At 47.6% G+C, this 14,103-nt stretch overlaps 1 protein-coding gene across 1 annotated transcript in view; it reads right to left on the reverse strand.

The window, feature by feature from the left end:
* PAMR1 (peptidase domain containing associated with muscle regeneration 1) overlaps positions 1-14,103 on the reverse strand; it is a 129,098-nt gene that overhangs the window by 67,520 nt on the left and 47,475 nt on the right. The window contains 1 exon segment of the mRNA XM_068260519.1: positions 7,894-8,008. Coding sequence (XP_068116620.1) covers positions 7,894-8,008 — 115 coding nt within the window.

Here is a 14,103-nt window from a genome sequence, read left to right on the forward strand (position 1 = left end):
GTATGTCCTGCTCCCAGGAATTGGCAATTTTCAGATGTTACGAATTCATTGAATTTATGTACCTGCTTGTTTTCTGTTACGCTTGCCTCTGCGAGAAGTTACCGCTGTAAACCTTTCTGGGATTTTTTTGTGCTAATAAACTTTTCTGGTTAGAAAACATATTGTGGCCAATTGTGAGTAGCAGAGGGATGAGTGCGTCTCGGGCGCAAAAACCGCAGGTGACTCCCACTGCGGAGGAGACGATCACCTGTCTGTGGGAACTTGCTGTTCATGATAAAGAGCGCTCGCGTGATTCGCATGAAGCGGAGGCAGGATTAAACTGCGGACACAGAGGAGCACTAGCTGCTATGAGGAGTGAAGACCCCCCTCCCCCTCCTCTCCAGAGTCCCCAGGGAGGCAGAGCAGTCACGACTCACAGGATGAAGTGTGACTTAACAACCTAGCGGCTCGCTCCTGGGAGACAAGTCACCAGCGCTGTCCAATCTAGCCTGATGTACGCTCATTGCATTCTCCCTGCGACACAGCGATTATACCGAACCCCGGACACAGCGATTATACCGACACCCCGGACACGGCGATTATACCGACACCCCGGACACCTGATTATACCGACACCCCGAACACAGCGATTATACCGACACCCCGGACACCCGATTATACTGACCACCGCAGACACGGCGATTATACAGACAACCCGGAGACCCGATTATACCGACACCCTGAACACAGCGATTATACCGACATCCTGCCCAACCTACATCTCTGACCTGGTCAGCAGATATACACCTGGCCGCCCACTTCGCTCCTCCAACGACCTCCTCTTAACCACCCCACGCATCTCGCACTCCCATGCCAGACTGCAGGACTTCACTAGAGCTGCCCCTATCCTGTGGAACTCTCTCCCGCTGCCCATCAGGCTCGCTCCCACCTTCAACACCTTCAAAAAAGCACTCAAAACTCACTTCTTCAAGGAGGCCTACATCAACTCGACACTACCCTAATCCTTTCTGCCAATAACTTCTTGCTGCACCCCCTCCTTTTGTGTCACCAGCCCCTCCCTCTAGATTGTAAGCCTTTGGCAGGGCCCTCTTCCCTTGTGTATCATACTTGACTGTGTGCACTTTACCCAGAATTTGGAACTGGTAATTTTTTACCACTACCACTCCAGTGTATGATCTGGCATTGTACTATTATCTGCATTGTGTTGTGTATCTTATTGCTATTACCTGTATTGTATCTATGGTCTGTTACCTGTATTGTTCTGTCACCCCTGTTATCATTGTCTGTAATCCTATTTATTGTACAGCGCTGCGTAATATGTTGGCGCTATATAAATCTAATAATAATAATAAATAATAATAATAATCCCGGACACGGCGATTATACCGACACCCCGGACACCCGATTATACTGACCCCCTGGGCACAGCGATTATACAGACACCCCGGACACCCGACTATACCGACACCCCGGACACAGCGATTATACTGACCCCCTGGGCACAGCGATTATACTGACCCCCCGAAGCCAGGCTAGCATCCAAGACCACTGGTGTATAGCAAGCCTATAGCTTTAAATTTTACAGAGCAGCATCAACCCCACATGCAGACAAGCCTGTTTCTGACTTTCTGGTGCTCATCAGTACATGCTGAATAGAGTACTGGTTAAGGGCTCTGCCTTTGACATGGGAGACCAGGGTTGGAATCCTGGCTAGGTCAGTACCTATTCAGTAAGGAGTTCAAGGCAAGACTCCCTTACACTGCATGGTGGCCTCCTGAGCGCGTCCCAGTGACTGCAGCTCTTGAGCGCAGCCACTTGAGAGCGGAAGCAGCAGAACAGCAAACGGAGTGAAAACCGATGCGGTCAACCGGTAATCAGATCCGTTTTCTCGGATCGGTTTGCCACTAAGGCTCGGTTCACATTAGGTTTTGCCAACGGAAACGGCCGTACGGTTCCGTGCTCCATTCCGCTGATTGGACAAAAAAAGCAAAATGCAGCAGGACCCAATTTTTCTGACCGTTTCGCTCAGCGGAAAAGCAACCGAAGGTTTTTGCAGCAAAATAGTAACCAATGAAAGTGGAGGTTGTACAGCCTACTGGTTGTAAAACACGGACCGTTTTCCCAGATACAGATGGCCCGATCCGGGAAAAAACGCAGATGTGAATCGGGCCTTATCGCCAGTGTTAAACAGGCCTATTATTCCTATAAAACAGATTTTCTCAAAAACGACATGGTCTTGGTAAAAAAAACTTTTTTTTTTTTTTTTTTGCAACGTTACCCTGATCGTAAAGGGAACCTAAGCTGAGAGAGATATGGATGTTTCCTTTTAAACAATACCAGTTGCCTGGCAGTCCTGCTGATCTATTTGGGTGCGGTAGTGTCTGAATCACACCAGAAACAGGCATGCAGCTAATCCAGTCTGACTTCAGTCAGAGCACCTGATCTGCATGTCTGTTCAGGGGCTGTGGCTAAAAGTATTAGAGACATAGGCTCAGCAGGGGAGTCGGGCAACTGGTATTATTTTAAAAGGAAAAATCCATATCCTTCTCAGTTTAGGGTCTTTTTAACAGTGTCAAAGCATGGACGGGGGTTTTGCTCATGGAAATTGGCACCATAGACTTCAATGGATAAACAGAACCTGATACCCAGAACACAGCAATTTTCAAATTTTTGTTTTTGTGCTGCCAAATTCCGAAGGCGAAATTCGGAACGTGGAACTGTTAATAAATCCCACTATGGTCAGATCCAGTCAGAGAGGGATCTGCCTGTCGGTCCATCTTGTGACCGTCTGTAAGTGAATGGCCACTTTAAGCCGCAATGGCTGGTTGAATAATTTTGTTAACATTCTTTAAATTAAAATCCAGGTATGCAGAACTGCTAATTTATACATTATACAGCTATAACGGAACTGAGAACATTTCCGTTAGGGGATGATGACCTCTAGTGGCAGCTATGGGAATTGCATTGACGTTCTCTGGTATGGATTATGGATTACTTGCAAGGGGCGTAATTCTAGCCAGCGGCGTAACAATCAACCCCGTAGTGGATGACACTGAAGGGGGGCCCCGAGGAGAGAAGCCTGTGGGGTCTGGGTTTTTTCGTGGGCGGGGTGCAGCACAGGAGGTGGGAGCAGCAGGCACAGACAGCCATGGGGAGGTAGACATGACTCCCCCCTCCCTTACTTCGGGCCCTTCAACGCCCTCCCCTCCCCCTTCCAGAATAAGAGCAGAAGCCGGGCTTCTCTGTGTCCGTTGCTCTCTCTTTACTTCCTGATTAGCGGAAGGGGAACAGGAGAGAGGGCGTGAGGAGAGACTCCTACACATGTCTGCTCCCCCATTTTAAAATTTTAATAAGTGCTTAGGTATTCTTTAGGAAGGCAAACGTTTGTTTTCCAAAGCATATTAGTAAGAGGGCTTTTTGGTCCTCTGTAGCCCCTTACACACTCCTGGGAGTTCTGGTTCACCAGGAGCTTGCTGGGTAATCTGTAACTCTGGGTGTTTCAAGTCCTCCTACCCCACAGTAGAGATGGGAAGTTCGGATCTTTTCAATGATCCCGATGATTCGAATCGGATCATTGAAAAGATCCGGATCTTTGATCCGAATCTCGGATTATTTTACAACAGAAGCATTCGGGGGTGAAATAAATAGCAGGACAGGTCTTTCCCTGCTGTGGACAGGAGAAGGGGAGGGGGGTGGATACACAGAGAAGGGGAGAAGATGGACAGAGGGCAGGGAGTGGACAGAGAAGGGAGGAGGGACGAGCAGAGAGCAGAAATGTTTGCACACAATACCCACATGCTGCAATCATATGCTTTACATGTATTTCACCTATATGCTCATCTGTGTACTTTCCATGCAAACGTCGCACAGTGATAGAAAGCATTCCCCAAAGCATTCCCAGAAGTGAAGTGCAGCTGTTTAGAGCGAGTGCAGGAGGATCATATTGCACAGCAATCACAGTGCCAGCAAAGTTACTGAGCTGTGCTGTGCTGAGCCAAAAGCTTCCAATGTGTTCACTGTGCAGCACTACGGAACAGACAGCCTATAATCAGCAGCACATTGCAGCCAGTATGTGTGCTCTACACACAGGGCCGGGCCGAGGCATAGGCTGGAGAGGCTCCAGCCTCAGGGCGCAGTGTAGGAGGGGGCACACAATTCATTCAGCTGTCCTTCCTAATTGTGTATGAAGCAGAAAGAAATAAGAAAAGGGGATACATAGCAGTGACTGCAAGCCAGATAACTAGATATTAAGGTGTTGGGGAGGTTGTGGGCCCTGTGGCCCTCTTAGTGTAATAGCAATCAGTGTGTGACGGCTGGAGTGGGAGGGATGGAGGGGCGCACTTTGGTGTCTCAGCCTTGGGTGCTGGAGGACCTTGTACCGCCTCTGTCTACACATATCTGGCAGTGGCACCCATGTCCCCTCTCTCTGATATACCTGTGGCTGTGCAAGGCTGCCTCCCCTCCAACAGAGCGATCCATCTCTGCTCTGCTTCCAGGACCCCGCTGCCCGCTGAGAGGGGGGGGCGTGTCGCTCCTGGCCCCGCCCCCTTTGTGATCCGAATCACTCATTTTGATGATTCGGATGATTCGACTCACAAAATAGATTCGGATCAAAGATCCGAATCGTTCATGATCCGGACAACACTACCCTGCAGAGCCACATTAATTCATGCCCTGCACTGATGAGGATCAAACCAGTCCAAAACAGTCTGTATGCATGTTGGATTATTGTGGCTCTGTACAATTAACCATAGCTCCCGACTTTCGGAGGGACAGTCCCTCTTTGGGAGCTCTGTCCCTCTTCCCTCCTCATTTGTCCCTCTTTCAGGGCTTTGTCCCTCTTTCTATGTAAATATATATCTCTACTAAAAAATATGTTTGATTGACTCTAAACTTTATTCCCATTAAATTGATATATTTCTTATTTTAAAATGTTAATATGAAGGAAAATGAAGCAGGATAGAAAGGACCAGTGTGGTTTGAATTATAAAACAACATCTTATTTCTTATGAAATCTTTATGGTATGCGTGACTAGAGGAATCCACAGTGACAATCGCTGCACACTATGTCACAGCATGCCACAGATAGAGTTGGGCCGAACCTCCGATTTTAGGTTCGCGAACCGGGTTCGCGAACTTCTGCGGAAGGTTCGGTTCGCGTTAAAGTTCGCGAACCACAATAGACTTCAATGGGGATGCGAACTTTGAAAAAAAAATGTATGTTGGCCACAAAAGTGATGGAAAAGATGTTTCAAGGGGTCTAACACCTGGAGGGGGGCATGGCGGAGTGGGATACACGGCAAAAGTCCCCGAGAAAAATCTGGATTTGACGCAAAGCAGCGTTTTAAGGGCAGAAATCATATTGAATGCTAAATGACAGGCCTAAAGTGCTTTAAAACATCTTGCATGTGTATACATCAATCAGGTAGTGTAATTAAGGTACTGCTTCACACTGACACACCAAACTGTTCACTGAACAGAACAGGTATGCAGTGGCGGGTTCACTGAACAGAACAGGTATGCAGTGCCGGGTTCACTGAACAGAACAGGTATGCAGTGGCGGGTTCACTGAACAGAACAGGTATGCAGTGGCGGGTTCACTGAACAGAACAGGTATGCAGTGGCGGGTTCACTGAACAGAACAGGTATACAGTGGCGGGTTCACTGAACAGAACAGGTATGCAGTGGCGGGTTCACTGAACAGAACAGGTATGCAGTGGCAGGTTCACTGAACAGAACAGGTATACAGTGGCGGGTTCACTGAACAGTACAGGTATGCAGTGGCGGGTTCACTGAACAGAACAGGTATACAGTGGCGGGTTCACTGAACAGTACAGGTATGCAGTGGCAGGTTCACTGAACAGGTATGCAGTGGTGGGTTCACAGTACAGGTATGCAGTGGTGGGTTCACAGAACAGGTATGCAGTGGTGGGTTCACAGTACAGGTATGCAGTGGTGGGTTCACAGTACAGGTATGCAGTGGCGGGTTCACAGAACAGGTATGCAGTGGCGGGTTCACTGAACAGGTATGCAGTGGTGGGTTCACAGAACAGGTATGCAGTGGTGGCTTCACAGAACAGGTATGCAGTGGTGGCTTCACAGAACAGGTATGCAGTGGTGGGTTCACAGAACAGGTATGCAGTGGTGGGTTCACAGAACAGGTATGCAGTGGTGGGTTCACACAACAGGTATGCAGTGGTGGGTTCACACAACAGGTATGCAGTGGTGGGTTCACACAACAGGTATGCAGTGGTGGGTTCACACAACAGGTATGCAGTGGTGGGTTCACACAACAGGTATGCAGTGGTGGGTTCACACAACAGGTATGCAGTGGTGGGTTCACAGTACAGGTATGCAGTGGTGGGTTCACAGTACAGGTATGCAGTGGCGGGTTCACTGAACAGGTATGCAGTGGTGGGTTCACAGAACAGGTATGCAGTGGCGGGTTCACAGAACAGGTATGCAGTGGTGGGTTCACAGTACAGGTATGCAGTGGTGGGTTCACAGAACAGGTATGCAGCCAGGGACAAGCTAAGCCTAACTAATCTTTCCCTATGAGAGAGAGTGTGCAGCAGCTCGCCCTACTCTCACTAATGCAGGCACACGAGTGACCGTAATGGCCGCCGCTGCCTGCCTTATATAAGGGGGGGTGGGGCTCCAGGGGCTAGTGTAGCCTAATTGGCTACACTGTGCCTGCTGACTGTGATGTAGAGGGTCAAAGTTGACCCTCAGTGCATTATGGGGCGAACCGAACTTCCGCAAAGGTTCGCCTGCGGGACGCGAACGCGAACCATGGAAGTTCGCATGGAACCGTTCGCAGGCGAACCGTTCGGCCCAACTCTAGCCACAGACTGAGAGGAGCATAACGGAACTGTAAACCTAAAATAATGTCCACAGACTGCTTACCCACTGTACCCCTGCCCCACCCCCTTCCATGTCCCCTATTCCCCCTTGCTTTGGCAATACCTGTAATGAATCTTGGTCATGCAAATAAAGCTATCTTTGATTTGATTTGATTTGACTAGGGGTGTGACAGGGGCATGATCAGGGATGTGGCAGGGCCGTGGCTTAAGTGTCCCTCTTTCTTATCTCAAAAAGTTGGGAGGCATGCAATTAACAAGCTGACACATCATTGCATTCCAGCGGCCCTGGAGGTGTGGCTAGCTTACAGGGACAAAAAGGATGATTTGCATATTTCAGCAGTGATGCATCGTGGGAGATATATGCTCACTCCAATCTGAATTATTGCAAATACCTTCTGTTTTAAGAAGGCAATTTTAGTAAGAGGGCGTTTGGGTCCTTTGTAGCCCCTTATACTGGGAATACACCATACGTTTTTTCAGCAGATAGATAGTTCGATAGATAATTTCCGACATGTCCGATCTTATTTTTGATCGTTTTTCTGGTCAATTTCTCATAGAAGTGAATGGAAATTGATAAGAAAAGATAAGAAAAATCGATCGAAAATAAGATCGGACAGTAAATCGACTGAAAAATCTCATGGTGTATTCCCAGCATTAGATTTTCTGTTATGCTGGGAATACACGGTTCGTTTCTGCCGTGCGTTTCTGCTCTCGATCGTTTTTGCCGCTCGATATTAGCTCTCAATTCTCTTATCTTCCTCTTGTTTTTCTTATCTTTTTCCATTCACTTCTACCAGAAAACGAGCGGCCACAGAATCGAAAGGGTGATCGGACATGTCAGAAATTACCTATCAAACCATCTTATCACCTTAAAAACGAACCGTGTGTTCCCAGCATTACACACTTGCTGGGTAGTCTGAGTTAATTCATAAGATTCCGCAATCAAGATTGTATGGTGTATGCCCACCATCAAGATGTTTTTTTTATTTTTCTGACTTGCCCAGGATATAGGATTAAAAGGTTGACCTACCTGAGTTCTACAGTATATCCAGGGGTGACCTGAATGCTCCATTCACAGTGCGCATTAAACGGGTATCCCTCCATCATGATCTCTCCCCGAGTTGCCTGGAGGACTTCGCCACACCCTACGGCAAAACGTAAGAGAGCGTCAAATAATTCTGTCTGCAATTCTTCAACGTCTGAACAGAAGTTGCACGTTATTAACCTCTGCAAGACCACAGGCTTCACCCCCCCCCCCTAAAGACCAGGCCATTTTTCACAAAAATGGCCACTGCAGCTTTAAGGGCTAGCTGCAGGACCGCATAACTCAGCACACAAGTGATTCCGCGCCTTCCCTTTCTCCCCACCAACAGAGCTCTCTGTTGGTGGGGTCTGATCGCACCTCAGGTGTTTGTTTTTTATAAATATTTGTCTTTATTTTTGTAATATTTTTTACAATTTTTTTTTCCTCTTCCCCCTCCCTCCCCCCGCCAGCCAATCAGCACGATCGGCTGTGATAGGCTTCAGCCTATCACAGTGGATCGCTTTTGTCCCTCTGCAGAGGGGACAGCCAAGTGACACGGCTGTCCCCTGTACAGAGCTGCTTAGATAGCAGCGCTGTACGTACTAAATAGATGGCAGTTTCGCCGTCTAACAGTCTCCTATCGCCGCTGGGAGACTAACGGCGGAGTGGAGCTCCGCCTACCAAGCAGAGATGCACGCGCAACATGCGTGCGATCTCCAGCAAAAGCCAGCCCCAGGACTCTAAACGATCGGCGTTAGGCGGTCCTGGGGCTGCCATCGGCATGACACTGTCCTCTGCAGGTTAAACCTCAAGTATAAAGAATTAATTGATGGCTGAGCCACACAAATGTCAGGGGGGGGCAGTGTACCTTAAACCTTTTAGATTTAGGCGCCAGGAAGGGGTCTTAGGGTTAGGCGTCAGGAAGGGAGGTTAGGATTGGGCATCGGGAAGGAGGGTTTTAGGGTTAGGTGTCAGGAAGGGGTTAGGTGTAGAGTTGAGCTGAAATTTTCGTAATTTCGCATTACTATAATTACGCATGCGAAATTTGCGATTACGATGCGAAATTAGCGTAGCGAAATTGCCCTTAAAATCGTAATTGAAAATACCGTAAGCGTAATTTTCAACGCGAAATTTCGCGTTTCGTTCATGCCGTAATTTCGCATTAAACGCTACCGTAATTTCGCGTTAAACCGTAACGCTCTGTATAATATAAAAAAGCCGCCGACTTTAAGGGTTAATAGCAAAGCCCCCTTAAATGCTAAGAGCCTCAAATTTGGAGAATATATTAAGGAGATCAGGAGGAATAAGAGGAAAATTTTTTTTTTCAAAAAGACCTTATAGTTTTTGAGAAAATCGATGTTAAAGTTTCAAAGTAAAAATGTATACATTTAAAAACCCGCCGACTTTAACGGTTAATAGCAAAGCCTGCTTAAAGTTTAGGAACACCAAATTCCTAGGGTATATTAAGGGGATCAGTGGGAATAAGAGGAAAATTTTTTTTTTCAAAAACACCTTATAGTTTTTGAGAAAATCGATTTTTAAGTTTCAAGGGCAAAAATGTCTTTTAAATGCGGAAAATGTCAGTTTTTTTTGCACAGGTAACAATAGTGTATTATTTTCATAGATTCCCCCAAGTGGGAAGAGTTTTACTTACTTCGTTCTGAGTGTGGGAAATATAAAAAAAAAACGACGTGGGGTCCCCCCTCCCAGACCTCTTTAACCCCTTGTCCCCCATGCAGGCTGGGATAGCCAGAATGCGGAGCACCGGCCGCGTGGGGCTCCGCACCCTGACTATACCAGCCCGCATGGTCCATGGATTGGGGGGTCTCGGAAGGGGAGGGGCAGCCAAGCTTTCCCCTCCCCCTCCGAGCCCTTGTCCAATCCAAGGACAAGGGGCTCTTCTCCACCTCCGATGGGCGGTGGAGGTGGAGGCCGCGATTTCCTGGGTGGGGGGTTCATGGTGGAATCTGGGAGTCCCCTTTAAAAAGGGGTCCCCCAGATGCCCACCCCCCTCCCAGGAGAAATGAGTATAGAGGTACTTGTAGTACCCCTTACCCATTTCCTTTAAGAGTTAAAAGTAAATAAACACACAAACACATAGAAAAAGTATTTTAATTGAACAAAAAACATAACCACGAAAAAAGTCCTTTAATATTCTTAATTAACCATTAATACTTACCTGTCCCTTTAAATAAATGATCCCACGCAATATCCTCGGAAATGTTCTATCAGTTACAATGTAACAAAGTTATTACAATATAACAACTTTGTTACATTACATTATAACTACGCCGCACCCGACGTCACTCACCGCCGCCGCGTCCGCCGCGTCTGCGCTGCAGGACCCGACAGAGCTCTGAGCTATAGCTCAGAGCTCTCGAAAGCATCTTTGTATTTGGGCTCCAAGGAGCCCCATTGGTCCTTAGCAGACCAATGGGGTTCCTTCTGATTTGAAGGAACCCCATTGGTCTGCTAAGGACCAATGGGGCTCCTTGGAGCCCAAATACAAAGATGCTTCTCAGAGCTCTGAGCTATATAGCTCAGAGCTCTGTCGGGTCCGTGCAGGACGCTAAGTCCCCGCCGGCTCCGCTGCCCTCCCCGCCTCTCCCACATGTCACCCACATGTCACCCACATGTGGGTGACATGTGGGTGACAGATGTGGGCGGGGTGGACAGCGGGAGCTGCGGGGACTTAGCGTCCTGCACGGACGCGTATGCGGCGGCTGAGCGGCGAGTGGCGTCGGGTGCGGCGTAGTTACAATGTAACAAAGTTGTTACATAATAACTTTGTTACATTGTAACTGATAGAACATTTCCGAGGATATTGCGTGGGATCATTTATTTAAAGGGACAGGTAAGTATTAATGGTTAATTAAGAATATTAAAGGACTTTTTTCGTGGTTATGTTTTTTGTTCAATTAAAATACTTTTTCTATGTGTTTGTGTGTTTATTTACTTTTAACTCTTAAAGGAAATGGGTAAGGGGTACTACAAGTACCTCTATACTCATTTCTCCTGGGAGGGGGGTGGGCATCTGGGGGACCCCTTTTTAAAGGGGACTCCCAGATTCCACCATGAACCCCCCCACCCAGGAAATCGCGGCCTCCACCTCCACCGCCCATCGGAGGTGGAGAAGAGCCCCTTGTCCTTGGATTGGACAAGGGCTCGGAGGGGGAGGGGAAAGCTTGGCTGCCCCTCCCCTTCCGAGACCCCCTAATCCATGGACCATGCGGGCTGGTATAGTCAGGGTGCGGAGCCCCACGCGGCCGGTGCTCCGCATTCTGGCTATCCCAGCCTGCATGGGGGACAAGGGGTTAAAGAGGTCTGGGAGGGGGGACCCCACGTCGTTTTTTTTTTATATTTCCCACACTCAGAACGAAGTAAGTAAAACTCTTCCCACTTGGGGGAATCTATGAAAATAATACACTATTGTTACCTGTGCAAAAAAAACTGACATTTTCCGCATTTAAAAGACATTTTCGCCCTTGAAACTTAAAAATCGATTTTCTCAAAAACTATAAGGTCTTTTTGAAAAAAAAATTTTTCCTCTTATTCCCACTGATCCCCTTAATATACCCTGGGAATTTGGTGTTCCTAAACTTTAAGCAGGCTTTGCTATTAACCGTTAAAGTCGGCGGGTTTTTAAATGTTTACATTTTTCCTTTGAAACTTTAACATCGATTTTCTCAAAAACTATAAGGTCTTTTTGAAAAAAAAAATTTCCTCTTATTCCTCCTGATCTCCTTAATATATTCTCCAAATTTGAGGCTCTTAGCATTTAAGGGGGCTTTGCTATTAACCCTTAAAGTCGGCGGCTTTTTTATATTATACGGAGCGTTACGGTTTAACGCGAAATTACGGTAGCGTTTAATGCGAAATTACGGCATGATACGACTGTAATGCGAAAATTACGCGAAAATTACGCTTACGCGAAATTTCGCGAAATCCTTCTTCATTACGATTATGTACTTACGGCCATAATCGTAATTACACTAATTACGCGAAATTTCGCAAAATCGTAATTAGGTCATTACGCTCATCTCTAGTTAGGTGTCAGGAAGTAGGGTTTAGGGTTAGGCGTCAGGAAGGGGGGTTTAGGGTTAGGCGTCAGGTAGGGGTTAGACGTCAGGAAGGGGGGTTTAGGGTTAGGTGTCAGGAAGGGGGTTTGGATTAGGCATTGAGAATAAGGGTTTTAGGGTTAGGTGTCAGGAAGGGGGGACTTAGGGTTAGGTATCAGGAAGGGGGGTCTTAGGGCTAGGTGTCAGGAAGGGGGGTTTTAGCATTAGTCATCAGGAAGGGAGGTTAGGGTAGGCATTAGGAAGGGGGGTTTAGGGTTAGGGTTCAGGAAGGGGAGTTTTATGATTAGGTGTCAGACTCAGGAAGGGGTGTTTTAGGGTTCGGGGTCAGGGTGGGGGGTTTTAGGGTTAGGCGTCAGGAAGGGGGTTTTAGGGTTAGGGTCAGGAAAGGGGGTTAGGCGTTAGGAAGTGGTGTTTTAGGGTTAGGTGTCAGGAAGGGTGGTCTTAGGGTGAGGCGTTAGGAAGTGGGGTTTTAGGTTTAGGCGTCAGGAAGGGGGTGTTAGGGTTAGGCGTCAGGAAGGGGGGTTTTAGGGTTACGTGTCAGGAAGGAGGGTTTTAGGGTTAGGTGTCAGGAAGGAGGGTTTTAGGGTTAGGCGTCAGGAAGGGGGTTTTAGGGTTAGGCTTCAGAAAGGGGGGCTTTAGGGTTGGGTGTCAAGAAAGGGGGTTTTAGGGTTAGGCGTCAGGAAGGGGGGTTTTTAGGGTTAGGCGTCAGGAAGGAGGGTTCTAGGGTTAGGCGTCAGGAAGGGGGTTTTAGGGTTAGGTGTCAGGAAGGGGGGTTTTAGGGTTAGGCGTCAGGAAGGGGAGTTTTTAGGGTTAGGCGTTAGGAAGTGGGGTTTTAGGTTTAGGCGTCAGGAAGGGCGTGTTAGGGTTAAGCGTCAGGAAGGGGGGGTTTAGGGTTAGGTGTCAGGAAGGAGGGTTTTAGGGTTAGGTGTCAGGAAGGGGGGTTTAGGGTTAGGCGTCAGGAAGGGGTTTTTTTAGGGTTAGGCGTCAGGAAGGGGGGGCTTTAGGGTTGGGCGTCAAGAAGGGGGGGTTTAGGGTTAGGCGTCAGGAAGGGGGGTTTTTAGGGTTAGGCGTCAGGAAGGGGGGCTTTAGGGTTGGGCGTCAGGAAGGGGTTTTTTAGGATAAGGCATGTTTGTGTGTAAGAGAGAGTGTGTTGTGTGTTTCTGTGTGTGTCAGCGTATGTGTCTGTGTATGTATGGTTGTGTGTGAGTGTCAGTGTGTGTATGTATGGGTGTGTGCAAGTGTCAGTGTGTGTTATACACACTATATATAAGCCGCTCGGTGTAAGCTGTGCAGTGTTGCCTAGTGTGACGTCCCTCCCTGTGAGTGACACTCAGTCTTTCTGGCAGGCGGATGGTTAAAGGGTCTCTTCGCCACGGTACTCTTATCGCCCGCTGCTCATTAAATGGAAAAGCTGCTGTCATCAGGGGGATTTTTTTCCGGCAGTTGCCATGGGAACGGGTACCACTACAGAGAGGGATGGAGGCGAGGCCTCCTGATTGGCTTCTTGCTTCATCCCTCGGGGACGAGAAAGGAGAGGTTAATGGAACAGTTCACAAAAGGTTTACTATAAATAACAGAAAAATCCCAAAATATGCTTAAGAGGCGAATTCCTGGATGGGCCCCGGTGGAATCCGCGCTGTTTACTGTGTCTCTCCGCACTGTTTCCAGGGAACACGTTATACAGAAAGCTACATCTGTTTGTGGATGCTTCGCACAAAGAGCTGATGCTTCATATTTTAGAAGTCCTTTTTTTGTGTTATTCTGATTTCTGTCCCTGCGGGGAAACGGCGAATTATTGGCATTGTTTGAGACGGCTTCTGTCTGTCAGAGAGCGCCGTACGCCGTACAGATATACAGCTGATTGAAGCAAGTCCCAAAATATCCTCACGTTTTGGACAGTTAGAAAAAGGCAGTTATTAAAGTGGGTTTACGCTCAAAATTAAATGTTTGCCCTAATGCATTATAGTGACACGGAAACGAAAAAAACCTCATGATATAATGAATTGTTTGTGTAATACGGATAATTAATAGAACATTAGTGCATGCGGTAACTGCATCTATACAGATCATTGCGCATGCGCAGAAATATGATTGACTTCTATACGTATACAATTCTGCATTGGAAGGTGGAATGTAC

The sequence above is a fragment of the Hyperolius riggenbachi genome, chromosome 11, assembly GCF_040937935.1.
Source record: "Hyperolius riggenbachi isolate aHypRig1 chromosome 11, aHypRig1.pri, whole genome shotgun sequence".
NCBI classification, from domain to species: Eukaryota; Metazoa; Chordata; class Amphibia; order Anura; family Hyperoliidae; genus Hyperolius; species Hyperolius riggenbachi.